The 20,147-nt window shown below is 41.0% G+C and overlaps 1 protein-coding gene across 7 annotated transcripts in view; it reads left to right on the top strand.

Annotated features, from left to right (window-relative positions):
- The first annotated feature begins 2,097 nt into the window (after positions 1-2,097).
- LOC143724537 (serine/threonine-protein kinase WNK2) overlaps positions 2,098-20,147 on the top strand; it is a 78,450-nt gene continuing 60,400 nt past the window's right edge. For 5 of the 7 annotated variants that reach the window (XM_077217657.1, XM_077217656.1, XM_077217655.1 and 2 more), the window contains exons 1-3: positions 2,099-2,479; positions 3,487-4,154; positions 16,928-17,100. In XM_077217657.1, coding sequence (XP_077073772.1) covers positions 3,552-4,154; positions 16,928-17,100 — 776 coding nt within the window. In that variant the 5' untranslated portion in view covers positions 2,099-2,479; positions 3,487-3,551. Of the gene's footprint in view, positions 2,480-3,486; positions 4,155-16,927; positions 17,101-20,147 lie in introns of all 7 variants that reach the window. The other 2 variants (XM_077217652.1, XM_077217658.1) reach the window with 2 other exon arrangements.

Below are 20,147 nucleotides of genomic sequence, written 5' to 3'. Positions count from 1 at the left end.
TATTATGCATCACGTTTGAGCTTCTCCAAGAACCAATGAGGTCCATTATCGTGTTACGCATCACGTTTGAGCTTCTGCAAGAACCAATGAGGTTCATTATCGTGTTACGCATCACGTTTGAGCTTCTGCAAGAACCAATGAGGTTCATTCTCGTGTTACGCATCACGTTTGAGCTTCATCAAGAACCAATGAGGTTTGTTCTCGTATTACGCATCAAATTTGAGCTTCTGCAAGAACCAATGAGGTTCATTATCGTGTTACGCATCACATTTGAGCTTCAGCAAGAACCAATGAGGTTCATTCTCGTGTTACGCATCACGTTTGAGCTTCATCAAGAACCAATGAGGTTTGTTCTCGTATTACGCATCACGTTTGAGCTTCTGCAAGAACCAATGAGGTCCATTATCGTGTTACGCATCACGTTTGAGCTTCTGCAAGAACCAATGAGGTTTTTTCTCGTATTACGCATCAAATTTGAGCTTCTGCAAGAACCAATGAGGTTCATTATCGTGTTACGAATCACATTTGAGCTTCAGCAAGAACCAATGAGGTTCATTCTCGTGTTACGCATCACGTTTGAGCTTCTGCAAGAACCAATGAGGTTTGTTCTCGTATTATGCATCACGTTTGAGCTTCTCCAAGAACCAATGAGGTCCATTATCGTGTTACGCATCACGTTTGAGCTTCTGCAAGAACCAATGAGGTTCATTATCGTGTTACGCATCACATTTGAGCTTCTGCAAGAACCAATGAGGTGTTTTCTCGTATTACGCATCAAATTTGAGCTTCAGCAAGAACCAATGAGGTTCATTCTCGTGTTACGCATCACGTTTGAGCTTCTGCAAGAACCAATGAGGTTTGTTCTCGTATTATGCATCACGTTTGAGCTTCTCCAAGAACCAATGAGGTCCATTATCGTGTTACGCATCACGTTTGAGCTTCTGCAAGAACCAATGAGGTTCATTATTGTGTTACGCATCACGTTTGAGCTTCTGCAAGAACCAATGAGGTTTGTTCTCGTATTACGCATCACGTTTGAGCTCCTGCAAGAACCAATGAGGTTTGTTCTCGTGTTACGCATCACGTTTGAGCTTCTGCAAGGACCAATGAGGTTTGTTCTCGTATTACGCATCACGTTTGAGCTCCTGCAAGAACCAATGAGGTTTGTTCTCGTATTACGCATCACGTTTGAGCTCCTGCAAGAACCAATGAGGTCCATTCTCGTGTTACGCATCACATTTTAGCTTCTGCAAGAACCAACTAGGTTTGTTCTCGTATTACGCATCACGTTTGAGCTTCTGCAAGGACCAATGAGGTCCATTATCGTGTTACGGAGCACGTTTGTGTTTCCGCCAAAACCAATGAGGTTAATTCTCGCGTGTCAAGCAGTTTCGGTTAAGTTTCTGTTTATCTTCGCTTATTAGTGTTTATATGTGAATTAAAGCTTAACTTAAATCTGTCTCTTCAGAAAATTTGGAATAAACTGCTCAATTCATATGGATAGTTTCATGATCTCTTTATAAACTTTTTAAAGCATCAAAGCTAGTTGCGTAACTGTCAATGGTGGGACAGAAATATCTCAAATTTCATTAAAATATCTTCATTTGTGTAATGAAGATCAACGAAAGCCTTATGGGTTTGGAACGACACGAGGGTGAGTAATTAATGACAGAATTTTCATTTTTGGATGAATTAACCCTTTAAATATAACTAAATGAGGAATCGTTACCCCCAAAATTGACACTGTCACTATTTAATCACCCTCAATCCATATGACTTTTTTTGTGGAACAAAATGTTGCCCATGACCAGGCATGCTGTCAAGAAGCACCACAACTGCAGTCCACATGACTTGTCACGATATATTCCAAGTGATGAAAAGGAGACTTGAACCATTATGCATGAGTCGAATGAATGTGGGTCACTTTTTGGGTATTGTTAAATGGAAAAGAGCTGCTTGGAAGAAATATATCTCCTTTTGCAGTAACAATGTGCATGAGGCGGAAGAGAGAGGGAGAAGAGGAAACGATTAGATTTTTATTCGTGAGTCCACTATTCTTTTAAAAAGCGAGGGCTGACCTGATGATGACGATTATGATGTGATGTAATGTGTGAAAGGTGAGGTGCCTGCCCTGTAATGAGGAGGCAGAGGAATGTTTGGAATGTTCCATTTCAGTAGCGCTCGGTCTCAGATGGGCGTGGAGGAGCAGGAGCACTAAAGCAGGGATTCAGCAGTCCTTTTCAAACGGGGAAATTTCCAGGGATGCCGAGGTGAGTGAGACACGAGCGTGTGTTTAAAGCTCGACTGCTGCTTCTGCTGCCGGACCTCGACACGACACGACTCTACTGCAAATGCGCAAAGCGCGTTTCACGCGTGATTTATTGCTGTTGCGGGTGGTCTGCTCATCATCTCCGCCGATCATCTTTCACCATCAAACCCAGCGCGACACTTGAGATTTCATCATATATCACCAGCACATGTGAGTTCGCATCACTGCCTTATGTTCGTTGCATATGATTGAGGATAATATAGCTTAATATGTGTCGCACCTGCAGTAGCTCGCGCTCATCATCAACATTTCAAGCGTTCATTCATCATCAGCAAGACGCTCGAGCATAGACAGCACAGGCTTAAACCAGGAGCGGTTAACAATGTTGACTTTGCCACAATATTGTGTACTGTCCAAATATGCATATTGTTCCGATGAAGTCTTCCTCGATTAGCATTTAGAGGTAGCATTTAGAGGCCACGCTCTTAAAGTGACATTTGCTCATGCAGTAAATAATATCATCTTTCACAGCCGCTCTATTAGAACGATATTCCATCATATTTCTGGTAAAATTGTTAAAATAGGTGTGTTTTTTTTTATATACAAAATTTTCAACATTTTGTTTTATTACTTGGGAACCCCTTGACAATGACCAGTTGATTGTTCATCAAATTAAGAAAAACGTGTCTTGTTTGTGCATTCTATCACTTCTGATTCTGATGCAATATGAAAAAAAAATATGCATATTTAATGAGATGTCACCTAATTTGCAGGCAATCGAAAAATGTGGCAATTTAAGATTAAAACGAAAACTAGACAATTTACAGTATGGTACTAATGTGAGTAAATTAGAATTTTCTCTCTATTTTGAGAATATTTCTTTAGAGGGTTGTGAGTCTTTTTTTCTTGCCAATGTATGGTTTGTTTTGTCTTAAAACAGGACAGAAAACATGTTAATTCATGTACACGTTTTTGAAAAATGTAAATAGTAGCCTAATGAACATGTCCATGAAAGAGGCACATTTGCACCAGTGTTAAATTAAAAACTGACACCTTTTGCACACGGAGACAAGTTTGGCAGATTCCATGCATACAGAAATTTATGCATATTGTCATTAGACTTATTAAGATTAGTAGTTGTGGTGTGTCCGACTCCTAAAGCTTAAAAACGAATCTGCCATGAATGCATTAATGATGAATCTATTGTATTCCCACAGATGTGATATCGCTGATGTTCGGGAACATGCGTCAGTGCTGCACCACCGTGTGATTGATTTAAACCATGGAGCCCAAACCCGACTGCTGCGCTTCATCGGTGCCAAACTCCCAGTGTGAGCTCAAGCTGAATATCTACGAGACCATCAGCGAGGGAAATGTGAATAAGCTGGAGAGCTCTGCGCTGGTGCGTGCGGGCAGTGACCCGAGCTCATACCCGTCCTCCAAACACCACAGGTTCATCCGACGGAGCCTGTGGTTCATGGATCATGAAGAGCACCAGGCGGACGACTGCGCACACGAGTGTGAGGAGCAGGAGATACTCAGCATTAACCTGCGCACCATAGTGGACCGGACTCTGGCCGTACGCTCCAGTTTACAAGAAGAGTCGAGCACGGAGAGCCAGAAGGGTCAGAAAGAGCTAGACCGCACCAGTGCAGATGAGAAGGAGAAGACGGACCCTAAAGCGGACTCCACGGATGCGCTGAAGATGAGCATGAAGGCGGCCAGCGAGGAGAACGAGGAGGAGGCTGGGATGAAGGCTATCGCCACCTCTCCGGGAGGACGCTTCCTCAAGTTTGACATCGAGATCGGACGCGGGTCCTTCAAGACCGTCTACAAGGGCCTGGACACGGACACCTGGGTGGAGGTGGCCTGGTGTGAGCTTCAGGTGTGTTTCTGTTGTGCTCATTAAAACTGTGGCAGTGCCATTGTGCTGTGATGGGCGCTTTGTGAAGCTTCCAATCATTGCCAATCATTTGTTTCGAACCAGTGTTTCGTGGCGCATATCGAACTGCCAAAGTTATGTTTTTATTTTTTATTTGATTAAATGCTTGAAGAAAAGAAACGAAAAAAAAAACCTTAACAATAATTATCATCATTGTCATAGTAGGTACAACAATACTCCAGAGTCCTTCAGTCTTTCAGTCCTGATTCAGTGCCAAGTCCTTAAACACAGCCAATGTTCTGATAGCTATTATGTTTTTAGTTTATAGATTAGAATAGATCAATAGATTTAAAATACAATTCCATTTCAAGTTTAAATCTGAAAAAAGTGTCCTTCAGGTGCGTTTTTGTTGTGTTAACTGTGGCAGTGCTATTGTGAAGCTTCGAATCCTTTGAAAATCATTTGTTTCAAATCATCATTTTGTTTGCGCATATCGAACTGCCAAAGTCATGTGATTACAGTAATCTAGGCTTCGTTATGTCATAACTGCTTTGAAGCGTTTTGAAATTTCAGTGGTTCCCCACTAGGGGGCGATGATCTCTGTTAACCTGTGTCTGTATGGCTTTTTTTGGCACATAAGACAATGAGTGCAAAAAAGCTCTGCACGGGGTGTAAAAACACATATCCCGGTGCTCTTCGAAGCAAAAAAACGTATCAAGCAAAGGCATTCGACAAATTCAAAAGCAAAAACAAGGGCTTTTTATGTTTTATACTTTAATTGTCGAGTGCCTTGGCTTGATAGGTTTTTTATGAGTCGCATTTAAATAATATAAAGGAAGAGTTTTAGTTAGTATTTATCTGATTAAAGGTGCAGTAAGCGATTTCTGATAAATGCTGTTGATATTTGAAATCACAAAAACAAACATGCCCACCCTATCTTGATAGCTCCGCCCCCAAATTCTTGAACACTCTGTGCAGCACAGGCCCCTCCCCCTAATGAGTGGACACGCCCCTTACTACTGATTGGCTACAAATGAGTTTTCCGGTCTGATCTTGTGTTTCTCAGAAATCGCATACTGCACCTTTAACCATGCTGTCCATTAAACTTGCCCTACACATTTAATAAAATAACATGTTATAGACACTTCATATAAAATGGTATTAGATGGTTTGTTGATTGAATTTAATAGAATACTCTTTCAATAAAACATTTGCAGTTGATTTTGTACCGTTTTTGCTGCATATACACTATTCTGACCAGCGTTTAAATGATAAACATTTTGCGACGCTATTAGTTCAGTTGATTCATAGTTTGATTCAAAGCTTCGTTTTTCCCATCGCTACTGGAAAAGGCCATTTTAAGGTGGTTTGTAGCTGGTCTCCCAGCATAAGCAAGGTGGTTTTGCAAGGTTTGGTTCTGCTTGGTGTAGTTTTGGCTCTTCATTAGCCACATGCACCCAAATAATCGGAATAGCCTACATGTAAATATTTCAAGTGATCCGAATAACAGTTCGATTGGATTGAAAGGGGTGATTTAGACCTGAAATAATCCGATCAATAGGAAAAGCTAAGCATGCAAACGCTTGAATACGGGCATCTTCTCAATGCCTTATTATAACAAGCTAGGGATCATAAGCATCATATGATCTTTACGTTTACATACGTTTTACTTCTTATGAACGTGCGCGTGTTTCTTTATAACTGGTCACAGGATAAGATGTAATGAAAAATGTGAACTAGATTGCAAGTTTTGGGTTGGATTTCTGATTCATTTCGATTGACTGAGATTAGTTGCATGTGAACTTATTGTCTGTGTGTTTGTTTACTGTTCAAGCTGTTCATCAGCGATTTCTGTCTTTAATAGTGGCCATACACAGTGTTTATCATTACTGGGGCTCATTCCCAACACAAATGAAGAAAAGACATTTATTGTAAACGAGTGGTCAGATCGTGAAGCTTTTGAAAGATATTCTAAGATAAGGATGAGCATTTGATACAAACAGCAATCTGTGAATGTAGACAAGAGCCATCATGAGAGCGTCTGGATCTTTGCAGATATCTGGTGTTCTAGAGATTCCAGTGTTTAAAAAGCTTTTATAACCTTTCATAACTGTAAATGCCAGAGTCACATTAAATGTAGTGCGTGTGTGTAAAACTTTCAAAGTTTTCACATAGAAATCCTAATTAATAATGTATGAAAATGTTCTGCACGAACCAACTGAAACCACACATGCAAAAATCCTGAATCCTGGCGGCCTTGGAAACATAATAATATTGACAAACATTTTGAAAAGAATTGCAAGTTGAATAACAAAGTGGCATTTCATGGTGGCTTTTGGTATTTGATAAGTAGACCAATGTCTCTTATACTCCTCAGATCTGAAGGGATGAACGTTTAGTGTTTGTGAAAGTGTTTAGTCTGAACATTGATCTCAGGTGTTGATGACAGAAAGAGCCATTGTTAAAATAAAGACACATCACTCATGTTAAAAACGGCACACATCAAGACAACAGTGGCCAGCCTAGGAAAACTGACATCTTCACCCTTTATTCAAACATTTATTATAAATTTGTTCATTTTGAACAAATTTGAAGTAATATTGCGTAATTGTGCTTGGAGTGTTTTATTTGTGATAATAACATTAACATCATTTTTGGCCGGACTGTCATACAAAGAAAAAGGCTAATGAACGTGCAAAAACAAGAGAGAACCAAGTTAATATTAATAACTGATTATGCTGTAGGTAATGCTAACAGTACGTTAGCTTTGTTTTTCAATGCGGTTTTTTTTTTTTTTTTTTTTGCATAGTAAAGTTAAACCTGTAGCTGTAGTTTTTTTTTTTTTTTTTTTTTTTTTTTTTTTTGGGCAAATATTGTCCGAAAAATACGGTAACCAAGTTTAGTGTTTTGTTCTTCCCTCATATTTAAAAAATATATTTTCCTCATATTTTGATGGTTTAATGGAACTTGTAGAGTCATTAAAAACAAATATCCTTTCCTGACGTCACTTTTGTATCTTATCTAGACAAACCATCGGCCATTTTAAAACAAAATAAACATTTATACTTTTTAAGCACAAATGCTGGTCTTGCACGAGCTGTGATGCGACACACATTACGTGATCAGGTTCAAAGGTCACGCGTGTTCCGGTTCAGAAATGTATCTAATTTTCCTTTCCAACTTCAAAATCATCTGACATTGTAGTTTTACCTTTTATTTATTTATTTATTTGTTTTTTTTAAGGGCATTGCACGTTCGCTTTGTAAACACGAAGCCGGTACTACCGCCTATATGACCTTTCAACATAATCAACAAAAATATCCGCTGGTTTGTCTAGATCAGACTCTTATTCCTCGGCTGGATCGTGTCGAGACTTTGAAGCTGCACTGAAACTCACATTTGGACCTCCGACCCGTTGTACTCCATTGAAGTCACTATATGGAGAAAATCCTGGAGTGTTTTCCTCAAAAACCTTCATTTCTTTTCCACTGAAGAAAGAAAGACATAAACATCTTGGATGACATGCGGGAGAGTGAATTATCAGGAGATTTTAATTCTGAAGTGAACTACTCCTTTAACAAGCATCTTGTGTGTGTGTGTGTGTGTGTGTGTGTGTGTGTGTGTGTGTGTGTGTGTGTGTTTCTCAGCACTGTCAATAAGCATCTCCAGCTGGAATGTGGCGTTGCTGATGGTGATCATACACCCACACACTTGAGTCGTATCAGGATTTGTGTGTGTGTGTGTGTGTGATAATTAAAGCTGCTCGTCGTAGATCTAAGTGTTGATTGTGTGTACTCATGTGGGATGCCATAAAGCGTTTTATGGAGTTGATTGTGGAGTCAAATCTGTTAATGTGCATGTGGCGCCCCGCCTGACAGATGAAGCCACATCAGGTGTCTCTGTGCCGTGTCAACATCGCCGTGATCGCGTGGGAAACGCACTTTACTGAGCTTTGCAAACCCTGCTGCCAGCTGAGGACGAGCAGAGAGAGATGGAGAGATATGGACATCAACAAGCTGAACCAAACTGTGAATCACTCGTGAAATCATTCTTAAAAGTGTCCTGTTACGCTTTCCCATCTGTGTGTAATGTTGCTGTTTGAGCATGAAAAATCTCTGCAAAGCTCCAGTCCTTCTCCAAATCAGTGTCAGTGTTTCTGAACTCCTGAAACGCCTCCATTGTAGACTTGAGTTTCTTCCAGGGAATGATCACATGACAATATTCCTCATTATAATAATTCATACACAGAATAAAGGGGCGGGGCCTGATGGAGTTAGTCAGTAGTTTGTTAAACTGGTGGTTCTGGTAAGGGGCGAGACTTTCCCAAACACACTGAGAGCTGCTCTGCTGCGATTGGTCAGATGGCTCAGTCTGCTGTGATTGGTCAGAAAGCAAACGCTCATTATCATATCTGAATCTCAGCTCTTGATACGAACAGTAACGATGCCGTGGGTTTTACCGTATCAATCCCATCAAAGTGAATTTGCGTCTTCTCGACATGAACAACACGAACCAAACTCTTCCAGTCTCAGATAAACTAGTGTTTGAGGGCGGAGCTAAGAGACGCTGCTCAGCCAATCAGGACCAGAGGCTGGATTATGCTAATTAGCTACAAACCTACTCAGACTGGAACGACTCAGTTCAGTTCAGAATCAATTATTTTTGTTATGAGACTATTTATTTGCGCTTTGATATTTTCAGACCTTTAACATTCACAAACTGCTGTATTACACACTATGATAGGTAATATTCGTAAAAGCATAATAGGGCACTTTTAACTTTGCTGTGTTTTGCTTATATACACCAGACCATGAGGACAACATCTCAAAATGTGAAAAACATCACTGAAAAATGACATGACAGCAGTGCTAGAAAGGTTATGACACCTTGTGGCTTAAATTGAGGTCAAATTCTAAAATTATATAAATATTCCCTTAAACAAATAACAAACAGACCTTTGCATTTTTCTAATTGTATTTATTGACCAAAAAATGTACAGAACGTGGATCTATTTGTTGGCATTTGTGGATGAAGATGTTATATAATAGATTAAACTTTCATTCATTTTAAAATGAAAAATGGATGAATGGAAATGAAACCTGTGTGTTATTAAGCTCGTATGAATATTAAGCTCTGCCTGTTTCTCCTGGTGCCGAAGGGCCAGAGATCAGGACGCCGCGGTTGAGATTCTGCCGGAGACGAGGCGTTTCTGTGGCCAAAAATAGCCGGAGCGAGTGAAACACAACAGCTAAACATTAACACTGTTAACTCATCATGTCTCGAAGACCGTTGTGCTTCAGACCACATCGAGGATTGCAGTTTTTGGTTCTTCAAACTCTCAACATAAATCAGCATTTGCAACCCGATTTACTGTTTGTGAGTGACAGCAGAACTGGAGAAAAGCCTCCGTTGTAGCACATCAGTGTGTGTTGGTACTGTAACCGTTTGCTCAAGATGTTGATCTCACATTTTACAAACACTGGTGTGCGAAATGTGAACGATTTCTCTCTTCACACACTGTAAACTCATGGCACAAAATCCTGAAAACACCGATATTTTTAGCTGTTGCTTTGTGTCTTGCTAAACATTTCCCCCCCCAAAATGTTCTAATTTCAAGGCCACTTTAAAAAAATGGGTGATAATGCTTGACTTTCATTTAGTTTTAAAATGTTCTCAAACCAACAAACAGCCATGTATTAAAAAGCTCTATCAAGCTTTTTCAAATATTCCCTTTCAGGCGTTGTGCTATAAAGCTTTTTATGAATGTAAAAGGTCTGTAAAGTTTCACAGATCAAAGTGTAGATACAGTGTATAGCATAAGTGAACACACCCATGCTAAAGTTGACTAAAAAGAGGAATAACATTTTTTGGAAATTGATCTTAATGCCTTAATTTAAAAAATGAGGAAAAATCCAACCTTTAAGCACACCAATTTTCTTTGTAAATGAATAATGTATTGTATATTTTTAAAAATAAAAATCTGCTGTCTCTATGGGAATTTAGCATAGGGGTGTCCTGAGTAACGCAACCTGTATTTTAAGGAAGAACATTTATTTATTTACGATACATTATTCATTCACAAAGAAAATTGGTGTGCTTAAAGGTTGGATTTTTCCTCATTTTTTAAATCAAGGCATTAAGATCAATTTCCAAAAGATGATTTTTTATTCCTCTTTTTAGTCAACTTTAGCATAGGTGTGTTCACTTATGCTAGAAACTGTACATGGAGTTTTTGTCTCCTGAAAGAAAGAAGTGATTCTGAAACGAGTTGTCAGTAATTCAGTCTCACTTCCTGATGAATCTGTGTAGGTTTGTCACTGATACGGTAAAACCCACGCCATCGTTACAGTTCGTATCGAGAGAATGAATTCAAAATAAAAAGTGTCTCAATGACTTAACACTGGATCAGACCTTTCTTTCATTTTCCATGAACAATGTAGTCCAAGTGAATTTAAGCATGCGAGTCTGTCTTGCATACTGCGTACAGATGCATGCATAAGATTTATATAAGACAATCACACACACTGCATGAAACCATGGGCTCGAATCTCTTTCAGTGGCCATTACATGATAGAAAACCAGATCCTTCTGTTTCTCTGTTTTCATCCTCATTCATATCTGCTGTTTTTGTTCTGTTTCGGTTCATGAAGACTCTTCTGCTGTAATGAAGAAAGCCTGAGTGTTTTCTTTCATTGAGCTGCGTCCTAATCCATGAACAAACACGTTCACTTCAACACACACACGTTCACTGGGCCGTCTAAAAGAAGACCTACAGTACCGCAGACTTCTTGTTTTTACATAAATACTAAACTAAACCCTAAATGATATCAAAGTTTGTGCTTTAATAGAAGTATATAAATGGTTGCACTGTTTGTTACAGAATGACGAGTGGCACGGTGTTCATTTACACGTATGTAATCCGCTTATAAATGCGTCTCGGTTCACAGTAAATGTCGCTTCTCACGAGCTCCATCAAGTTCAGTGAGTTTAACCTGCATTAGGGAGTGCAATGCTTGCTAGGTTCACTTTATTTACATTTATATTCATATAATTGCCTTAATTGCATAAGCATTCTTCTAGCTCAAACAGTATCATAGGATCATGGGTTTGATCCGCTGGGAATGCATGAACTGATACAAATGTGTTCCTTCAATGCAATGCAAGTCGCTTTGGATAAAAGTGTCTTCCAGATGCATAAATGTAAAAATGTGTTGTAACTTTCTCCTGGACAGAAGTTTACAGCATTTCACCAGTGTTCAGACAAAATTAGTAGTGTTAGTTGGTTCTGGTAAAGAGTCAACATATTGAATTTATGTCCAGTTCATTTCATTTGGGTTGCATCTGTGAACACAACCATGGATTTATTCTAGATTATGATTACTATTATTATTTGTGCTTGCTAATTACCCTTCCCGATTAATACGTTTTAGACAAAGTGTTTGGAGGTTATTCATGATGACACGGCATATTGTCTTCAGATGGACATGCATCATATCTCTGGAAGTGTCCAGTATCACAGCAAAACCCCCCGTCAGCGAGTGTCATAGAGACTCTTCTGAAGTGCAGGGTCGTGCCGTGACCCCTGACCCCATGACCTGGGCATTCACAGGGCTGTTTGTCCTGGATCAGGTCAGCGGGTCAGTCAGGGCTGAGGTCAGACTCAGTACAAACAACATGTTCATTCAGGGCCGTAGTAAAGCGCTGAAGTCAGGAGTCCACTGTGTGGAAGAAACGAAACGCCAGAGTTCATGGCAAGCACAGAAACACTTCACAAACTTCATAAATTCAACTACACTGGAAAAAGTTATCGTGATTTTTAACGGTAAGAGACTGTAAAAATGCTACGGTGAAAAACTGTTAATTGGTTAACAGAAAGTACTATACAGTGAATAACTGTGATAGATCTAACCGTTCATCTAATGTCATTTTACAGTAAAATACCGTTTTTGGAAGTGAAAAAGAAAAAGTCATTGTATAATTTACAGTGAAAACCGGTAAATTGACATTCCCACAATTCCCTGCGTGACACTTTACATTTGATGTATTTTTGTTGAAATAACTGTTTATTCGTTTTTCTTGGTTTTTTTCTAATCAGTTATGACAGTGAATTTATATAGAGACATGCCACTTCCTCAATCCTCAATACAACTATATAGGGAAAACCCGTAACGCCTAAGATGGCGGTTGTATGCACATGTCCCGCCCCTCCCACTGGAAAGCCAATCGTCTGCTTTTAACAGTCCAGCAGGGAAACATTTAAGCCTATCGTCTGGTTCCACTGACGCATGCGCACAGTTGAGGTTTGCGACAGTGGAAAATAAGTTACTGTTTGAAAAGGCGGCAGATTTGATATGCAGTGTATGTGTGCGTTGTGTAAATGACACCCCAAGTCTCCCGCAAGTTCCGGGAGTCTCCCGCATATTGATAGCGGCTCCCTGATGCCTACAAATTAGTTCAAATCTCCCGTAATCTAGAGCGTGCGAGCGAGCGAGAGCGCGCACATACTGTGCTTCAAACCGTGTAGCGCGCGCGGCAGAGCGGGAGAACACCCGCGCATGCGTAGTAAAAGTATAACCTGTGGGGAAAAGGCCGTTTTAAACCTTATTTTGGGGCAAAGTCCTCAAACTTTTTCAGCGAGTTTTATCATATTTTCTGCTGTTTCTATACATGCAGTTTTTATGTCCCGGTGACCAGTAAAAGTGCAGTTCTGACACTCTGCCCATTCATTTAGATCGGAGCCTGGTCTTGTTAGTCCGAAATAGCGGCCCGGAGGCGTTGCCAAGATGGCGGCCGAGTGGCATGACTTGCCTAAAAGGACTTTAGTTATGTACATTAGGGTTTTATGTTATATTTAATGTTGTTAAATTAATAATTTTTTTAAATTTCATGTGTGTTACCATGATGGTATTTAGTGTTTGTGTGAATGACTTCTACATATTAGTATTTACTATCTCAGCTTGTGGAAAAGCTTTGATTCATCATGTGACTCATCATCACCGCTGTCATTGGTGGCTGTCAGTGTATTAAAATGATAAAAAACAGATATTAACAATTCAATAGGTTGGTAAATTAATATTATCAGATAATGAAATATGTTTTTTGCACTGTAAATTTAAGTTAAGTCTGTAAAACCTAAAATGTTGCTACCATATTTTTATGGTAAATTTCTGGCAACCAGAGCAACTGTTTTTTTACCATAATTGTTTTTTTTTTACAGTGTACCTCTCTAACTAACTAGTTCTCTAAATGAGAACGTGAATAGGCTGCAGTTGATGGAGGAAAGCCTCTCAGTAAGTGTGATTGCAGTTTTTTATTAATGATTTGTGAGCCGAATACTGCAGTCTTATTCCACACAACAGAGTTTGTGATGTAACTCTTGGTTTGCCTCTGGGAATGGAAATGCAAGCGCACTCTCAGATTTGCTCTGTGTGCTCAACTGTGAGTATGTCTACAGCTCTATCAATAAATGTCTTCTGGGAGTGTGTGTCAGTCAGCGGTTGAGCTAATAGAGCTGTTCAGGAACAGAAGCGCATTGATTGATTCCAGTTCATATTTAGATGTGTCTGTCTCTCAAAACCTGCTCCAGTCTTGAGCAAAACTCGCCGGCACTTCAGTGTTTGTTTCATGCTTTTATTTGAACTTCTACACATGCTGACCGCACTGATTTTAAAAGTATAAAATGGTCTAAAGTGAATCTAGTTAAAGCCTCTTTGGGAATCGTGCACTTGTTATCATCATTTGGTGTGCTTGTAAAGTTTGAGTTAACCCTGATAAAGGGAATGAAGAATGAAACGTGTAGCTGTTTAGAGTTGCACGATTGTGCAGAAATTAAGAATCACAATTTTTTTGTTTAAAATATCAAAATGTATCATGATTCTCCAATTCTGAACAGACAATTAAACACAATAATATGTAATTTACTGGAGGTTCTGAGTCTTACAAAAAATGTATTGCTTAATATGAATATTTAAAAAAAATGAGTTTGAGTGAATGATTCAATGACTCACCCATAAAGTCTTCACTTGTTTCATTACTGGATAAATCAGCGTTTTTTTTTTTAAACAAATCTTTTGATTTAATAATTCAATGACAAACACATATTATAAGTCACTTGTCTCCACCTACTGGTGTAACAATGTAACTGATACAATCTTTATTTGAAGCATCAAATTACTTTTAAAAGCTGATTTGCTCTATTTTGATCGCTACTGTAGACATCAGTGTTTATATCTGAACTATAATCTTTTATCGAGTGATATAATGAAATAATGATACTGTGATGTTGAAAGACTGTTAGTGAAGCGCTTTCATATCTGTTCATAACAACGGCTCTCTCTGGATCAGAACACAGATCTGAATGTTTAATGATTTAATTCATTTAAGGATTCGTTACAATTTGGATTCACAAGCTTGATTAGCTTCAATTCCGCTCTTGGTTCAATATGATGTGATCTGGTTTTATTTGGATGTATATCAGTACATGTCCATTTTTGTCTAGGAAAATCTCTCAACTTATGCTGTAAACTCTACCGTCAATTGCTATTACTGTAATATTACAGGTTAAAATTAAAGGTTAAAAAAGCTTTAACTTTTTAATGACATAAATATGTTTCTTCTCCAATTCAGTGTTGAAATATAAACATTTGCATAAACTATGGTCGTCATACTGTAACTTCTTTTAATGGCAGATTTATTCGAATACATTACATATTCCTACATTAATCAGGTTAAGTAAAAATATAATGAATATTTACTATAGTGCATGCATTTAGCAATATGCTCCTCTCTTTAGTTCTTATTTTTTTCTAGCTGACTATTGAGTTTATGGTCATTTCTGAGGTAAATGTGAGGTTACGTGACATTATTGTTATTGTTCTCCAGCTGTTATTGAGGTGTTTCTGCGGTTGAAACACTGATTGATGGATTACATGAGACATGATTGATTTCAGTTGTTCTGTTTCTTTCAACATTCCTTCTGATGTTCATGATGTTTATTTGCTGCTGTAACTAGTAGTAAAGAGGACGAGATGATCGGTTCATCTGTCACACACATTAAACACACACAAACACATTTTTTATTGACTCATTTCAGTGACAGATCCGTAATGTTTAAGGAAGTTCACGCATCAACTAAAAACATGCATTTGCATCACGTCTCTTATCTCTGTCTTCCTGATGTCCTCATACGGATACAGATGAACATAACTTACATGATTGGAAATCACCTTATACAGGCCGTCAGGGTTTGCACGTGCTTGAATCACTCCAGTCCAGATCCAACACTGATTTTGATTTCTTTCTTTTGTTTTAATTTTATTTATGCAACTCCTCGTGTAACTTGAAGAAAATTTACAACTCTGCTCTTGCCATGAAAATATTCTCAGCTGCTGACATGCTTTAATCTCTACTACCAACCTTTAAACATGTGACAGGTAGTGTTCTTGTGAAAGCGTGTGATAATCATGTTTAAAAAGCTTTATTGGCAGCAGTGAAGCAGAGATGCCAGAGATCTGCTGTTGGTGCATGTAGAGACAGAAGCACTGAAACACTCCCTGAAACACTGCATAATGCATGATGAGGCTGCTGGAGCTGGAAAAACCACACACACACACACACACACACACACACACACACACACACACACACACACACACACACACACACACACACACACACACACATACACACACACACACACACACACACACACATTCTCTCTCTCACTCACTCATTCTCTCTCACACACACACACACACACACACACACACATTCTCTTTCTCACTCACTCATTCTCTCTCTCACTCACTCATTCTCTCTCTCTCTCTCACACACACACCCACACACACACACACATTCTCTCTCTCACTCACTCATTCTCTCTCTCACACACACACACACACACACACACACACACACATTCTCTCTCTCACTCACTCATTCTCTCTCTCACTCACTCATTCTCTCTCTCACACACACACACACACACACACATTCTCTCTCTCACTCACTCATTCTCTCTCTCACTCACTCATTCTCTCTCTCTCACACACACACACACACACACACACACACACACACACACACACACACACACACACACACACACATTCTCTCACTCACTCATTCTCTCTCTCTCTCACACACACACACACACACACACATACACACATGCGCGCGCACACACACACACACACACACACACACACACACACACACACACACACACACACACATAAAGTGGACTTGATGTTCTCCATGAGGAATTGACTGGGTTGTGGAAATCTCTTTATGATTAAATGTGATGTTATTGTGTGTGTAAATCGGCTCGAGACGGCAGAGGAAGATCTCACTTACTGAAGAAAAGAGACACTCAATACATGATGATATCACAGTACTTTAGTAATGGAACTCCAGCCTCTCGATCTCTTTCTGTTTCTTTACAGTATCACTGAGCTGCTTTAGTTTGGTGTGCTTTAATATCAATCTTTAGTTCTTAAATGATTTTTATAATACGTTCATGTTTAACTGGTTATTAAAAAATTTTTTCTAGTGATAAAGTATGTAAATGCTGTTCAATTTATAAAATTTGATCAAAATAAAAAATTATTTAAAACTAAATCCATAAAATTATCCCATGATGGAATGTTCATATATGAAGATTCTGATGGAACCCTTTAAGCTTCTGTAAAGAACCTTTTCTCCTGAGAGTGACCGCTTGTGTCCTGCCGATTGTTTTAATCTGTGTGTGTGTGTGTGTGTGTGTGTGTGTGTTTCAGGACCGTAAGCTGACCAAGGCAGAGCGGCAACGCTTTAAAGAGGAGGCTGAGATGTTGAAGGGTCTTCAGCACCCGAATATAGTGCGCTTCTATGACTTCTGGGAGTCGCCGCTGAAGGGGAAGAAGTGCATCGTTCTGGTCACAGAGCTCATGACGTCAGGAACGCTCAAAACGTGAGGAGATTTACACAGGACACCGACATTTAAGTCTCATTCAGATCTGGAATCAAGTGTGCTAGTGTTTTATTTTGTTTTGTTTTTACATTTTATATTTAATTTAATGTATTATATATTATATTTTTTATATTGTTTTTTATTTCATTTTATTATTATAAATTTTTTTTTAATTTATACAGTTAAATTATATTGAACAGTAACATTTTAATCTCTAAAACATACATAAAAGCACCCTGAAAGTCATCCAGGTCCCACTTTATATTAGGTGTCTTTAACTACTATTTGAAATTGATGTAGTATAGAGCGCAACATTTGGGTTCCGGAAGTAAAAACTCAAATTTTTGGACCCTAACCCTACGAAGAAAATTAGTGATTTTAAACTTATAAGTGTTTAAAGACACCTACTTTGAGCTACGAGCTTGTATATGTTTTTGTTGCATTTGCTTGTTTAACAGCGGTATTCGTGGTGAAAACTACATTACCCATAATACCTTACAGATACAGATGTAAAGCGGGTGGATGCGGTAGTGTAAAGCGTGGGATGCGGTGGTGTAAAGCGTGGGATGCGGTGGTGTAAAGCGTGGGATGTGGTGGTGTGAAGCGGGGGGTGCTGTGGTGTAAAGCGTGGGGTGCTGTGGTGTAAAGAGTGGGGTGCAGTGGTGTAAAGCGGGGGATGCGGTGGTGTAAAGCGGGGGATGCGGTGGTGTAAAGCGGGGGGTGCTGTGGTGTAAAGCGTGGGGTGCTGTGGTGTAAAGCGTGGGATGCGGTTGTGTAAAGCGTGTGGTGCGGTGGTGTAAAGCGTGGGATGCGGTGGTGTGAAGCGGGGGGTGCTGTGGTGTAAAGCGTGGGGTGCTGTGGTGTAAAGAGTGGGGTGCAGTGGTGTAAAGCGGGGGATGCGGCGGTGTAAAGCGGGGGATGCGGTGGTGTAAAGCGTGGGGTGTTGTGGTGTAAACCGTGGGGTGCTGTGGTGTAAAGCGGGTGGATGCGGTGGTGTAAAGCGTGGGATGTGGTGGTGTAAAGCCTGGGGTGCTGTGGTGTAAAGCGTGGGATGTGGTGGTGTAAAGCGTGGGATGTGGTGGTGTAAAGCCTGGGGTGCTGTGGTGTAAAGCGTGGGATGCGGTGGTGTAAAGCATGGGATGCGGTGGTGTAAAGCGTAAAGCGTGGGATGCGGTGGTGTAAAGCGTGGGATGCGGTGGTGTAAAGCGTGGGATGCTGTGGAGTAAAGCGTGGGATGCAGTGGAGTAAAGCGTGGGATGCAGAGGAGTAAAGCGTGGGATGCGGTGGTGTAAAGCGTGGGATGCGGTGGTGTAAAGCGTGGGATGCGGTGGTGTAAAGCGTGGGGTGCTGTGGTGTAAAGCGTGGGGTGCTGTGGTGTAAAGCGTGGGGTGCTGTGGTGTAAAGCGTGGGGTGCTGTGGTGTAAAGCGTGGGGTGCGGTGGTGTAAAGCGTGGGGTGCGGTGGTGTAAAGCGTGGGGTGCAGTGGTGTAAAGCGTGGGATGCGGTGGTGTAAAGCGTGGGATACGTGTGGTGTAAAGCTTGGGATGCGCGTGGTGTAAAGCGTGGGGTGCGGTGGTGTAAAGCGTGGGATGCGGTGGTGTAAAGCGTGGGATGCGGTTGTGTAAAGCGTGTGGTGCGGTGGTGTAAAGCGTGGGATGCGGTGGTGTAAAGCGTGGGATGCGGTGGTGTAAAGCGTGGGGTGCGGTGGTGTAAAGCGTGTGGTGCGGTGGTGTAAAGCGTGGGGTGCGGTGGTGTAAAGCGTGGGATGCGGTTTTGTAAAGCGCGGGATGCGCGTGGTGTAAAGCATGGGATGCGGTGGTGTAAAGCGTGGGATGCGGTGGTGTAAAGCGTCGGGTGCTGTGGTGTAAAGCGTGGGATGCGGTGGTGTAAAGCGTGGGGTGCGGTGGTGTAAAGCGTGGGATGCGGTGGTGTAAAGCGTGGGATGCGGTGGTGTAAAGCATGGGATGCGGTGGTGTAAAGCGTGGGGTGCGGTGGTGTAAAGCGTGGGATGCGGTGGTGTAAAGCGAGGGATGCGGTGGTGTAAAGCGTGGGATGCGGTGGTGTAAAGCGTGGGGTGCGGTGGTGTAAAGCGTGGGATGCGGTGGTGTAAAGCGCGGGATGCAGTGGTGTAAAGCATGGGATGCGGTGGTGTAAAGCGTGGGATGCGGTGGTGTAAAGCGTGGGATGCGGTGGTGTAAAGCGTGGGATGCGGTGGTGTAAAGCGTGGGATGCGGTGGTGTAAAGCGTGGGATGCGGTGGTGTAAAGCGTGGGATGCGGTGGTGTAAAGCGAGGGATGCGGTGGTGTAAAGCGTGGGATGCGGTGGTGTAAAGCGTGGGATGCGGTGGTGTAAAGCGTGGGATGCTGTGGTGTAAAGTGTGGGGTGCAGTGTTGTAAAGCAGCTGCCACTGGACTTTAGAGCAGTGGACACGTGTTCTCTGGAGTGACGAATCACTTCCCTGTCTGGCAATCCGATGTCTGGGTTTGGCGGTTGCTAGGAGAACGGTACTTGTCTGACTGCATTGTGCCAAGTGTAAAGTTTGGTGGAGGGGGATTATGGTGCGGGGTTGTTTTTCAGGGGTTGGGCTTGGCCCCTTAGTTCCAGTGAAAGGAATTCTTAATGCTTCAGCATACCAAGACATTTTGGACACTTTCATGGGATGGCCCCTTCCTGTTCCAACATGCGCACCAGTGCACAAAGCAAGGCCCATTTAATCATGGACGAGGAGTTTGGTGTAGAGTCCTGACCTTAACCCGATAGAACACCTTTGGGATGAATTAGAGTGGAGACTGCAAGCCAGGCCTTCTCGTCCAACATCAGTGCCTGACCTCACTAATGCGCTTCAAGGAGAATGGTCAAAAATTCCCATAAACACACTCCTAAACCTTGTGGAAAGTTCCCAGAAGAGTTGAAGCTGTTATAGCTCCAAAGGGAGGCCAACTCTATATTAAACCCTGCAGATCAGGAATGGGATGTCATTAAAGTTCATGTACATGTAAAGGTAGACGTCCCAAAACTTTTTGCAATATACAGTAGTGTATAATACAG

Source organism: Siphateles boraxobius, unplaced genomic scaffold (genome assembly GCF_051911475.1).
Source record: "Siphateles boraxobius isolate OS27281-9 unplaced genomic scaffold, OSU_SipBor_1 75, whole genome shotgun sequence".
NCBI classification, from domain to species: domain Eukaryota; kingdom Metazoa; phylum Chordata; class Actinopteri; order Cypriniformes; family Leuciscidae; genus Siphateles; species Siphateles boraxobius.
This window is presented reverse-complemented; position numbering and strand designations above follow the sequence as displayed.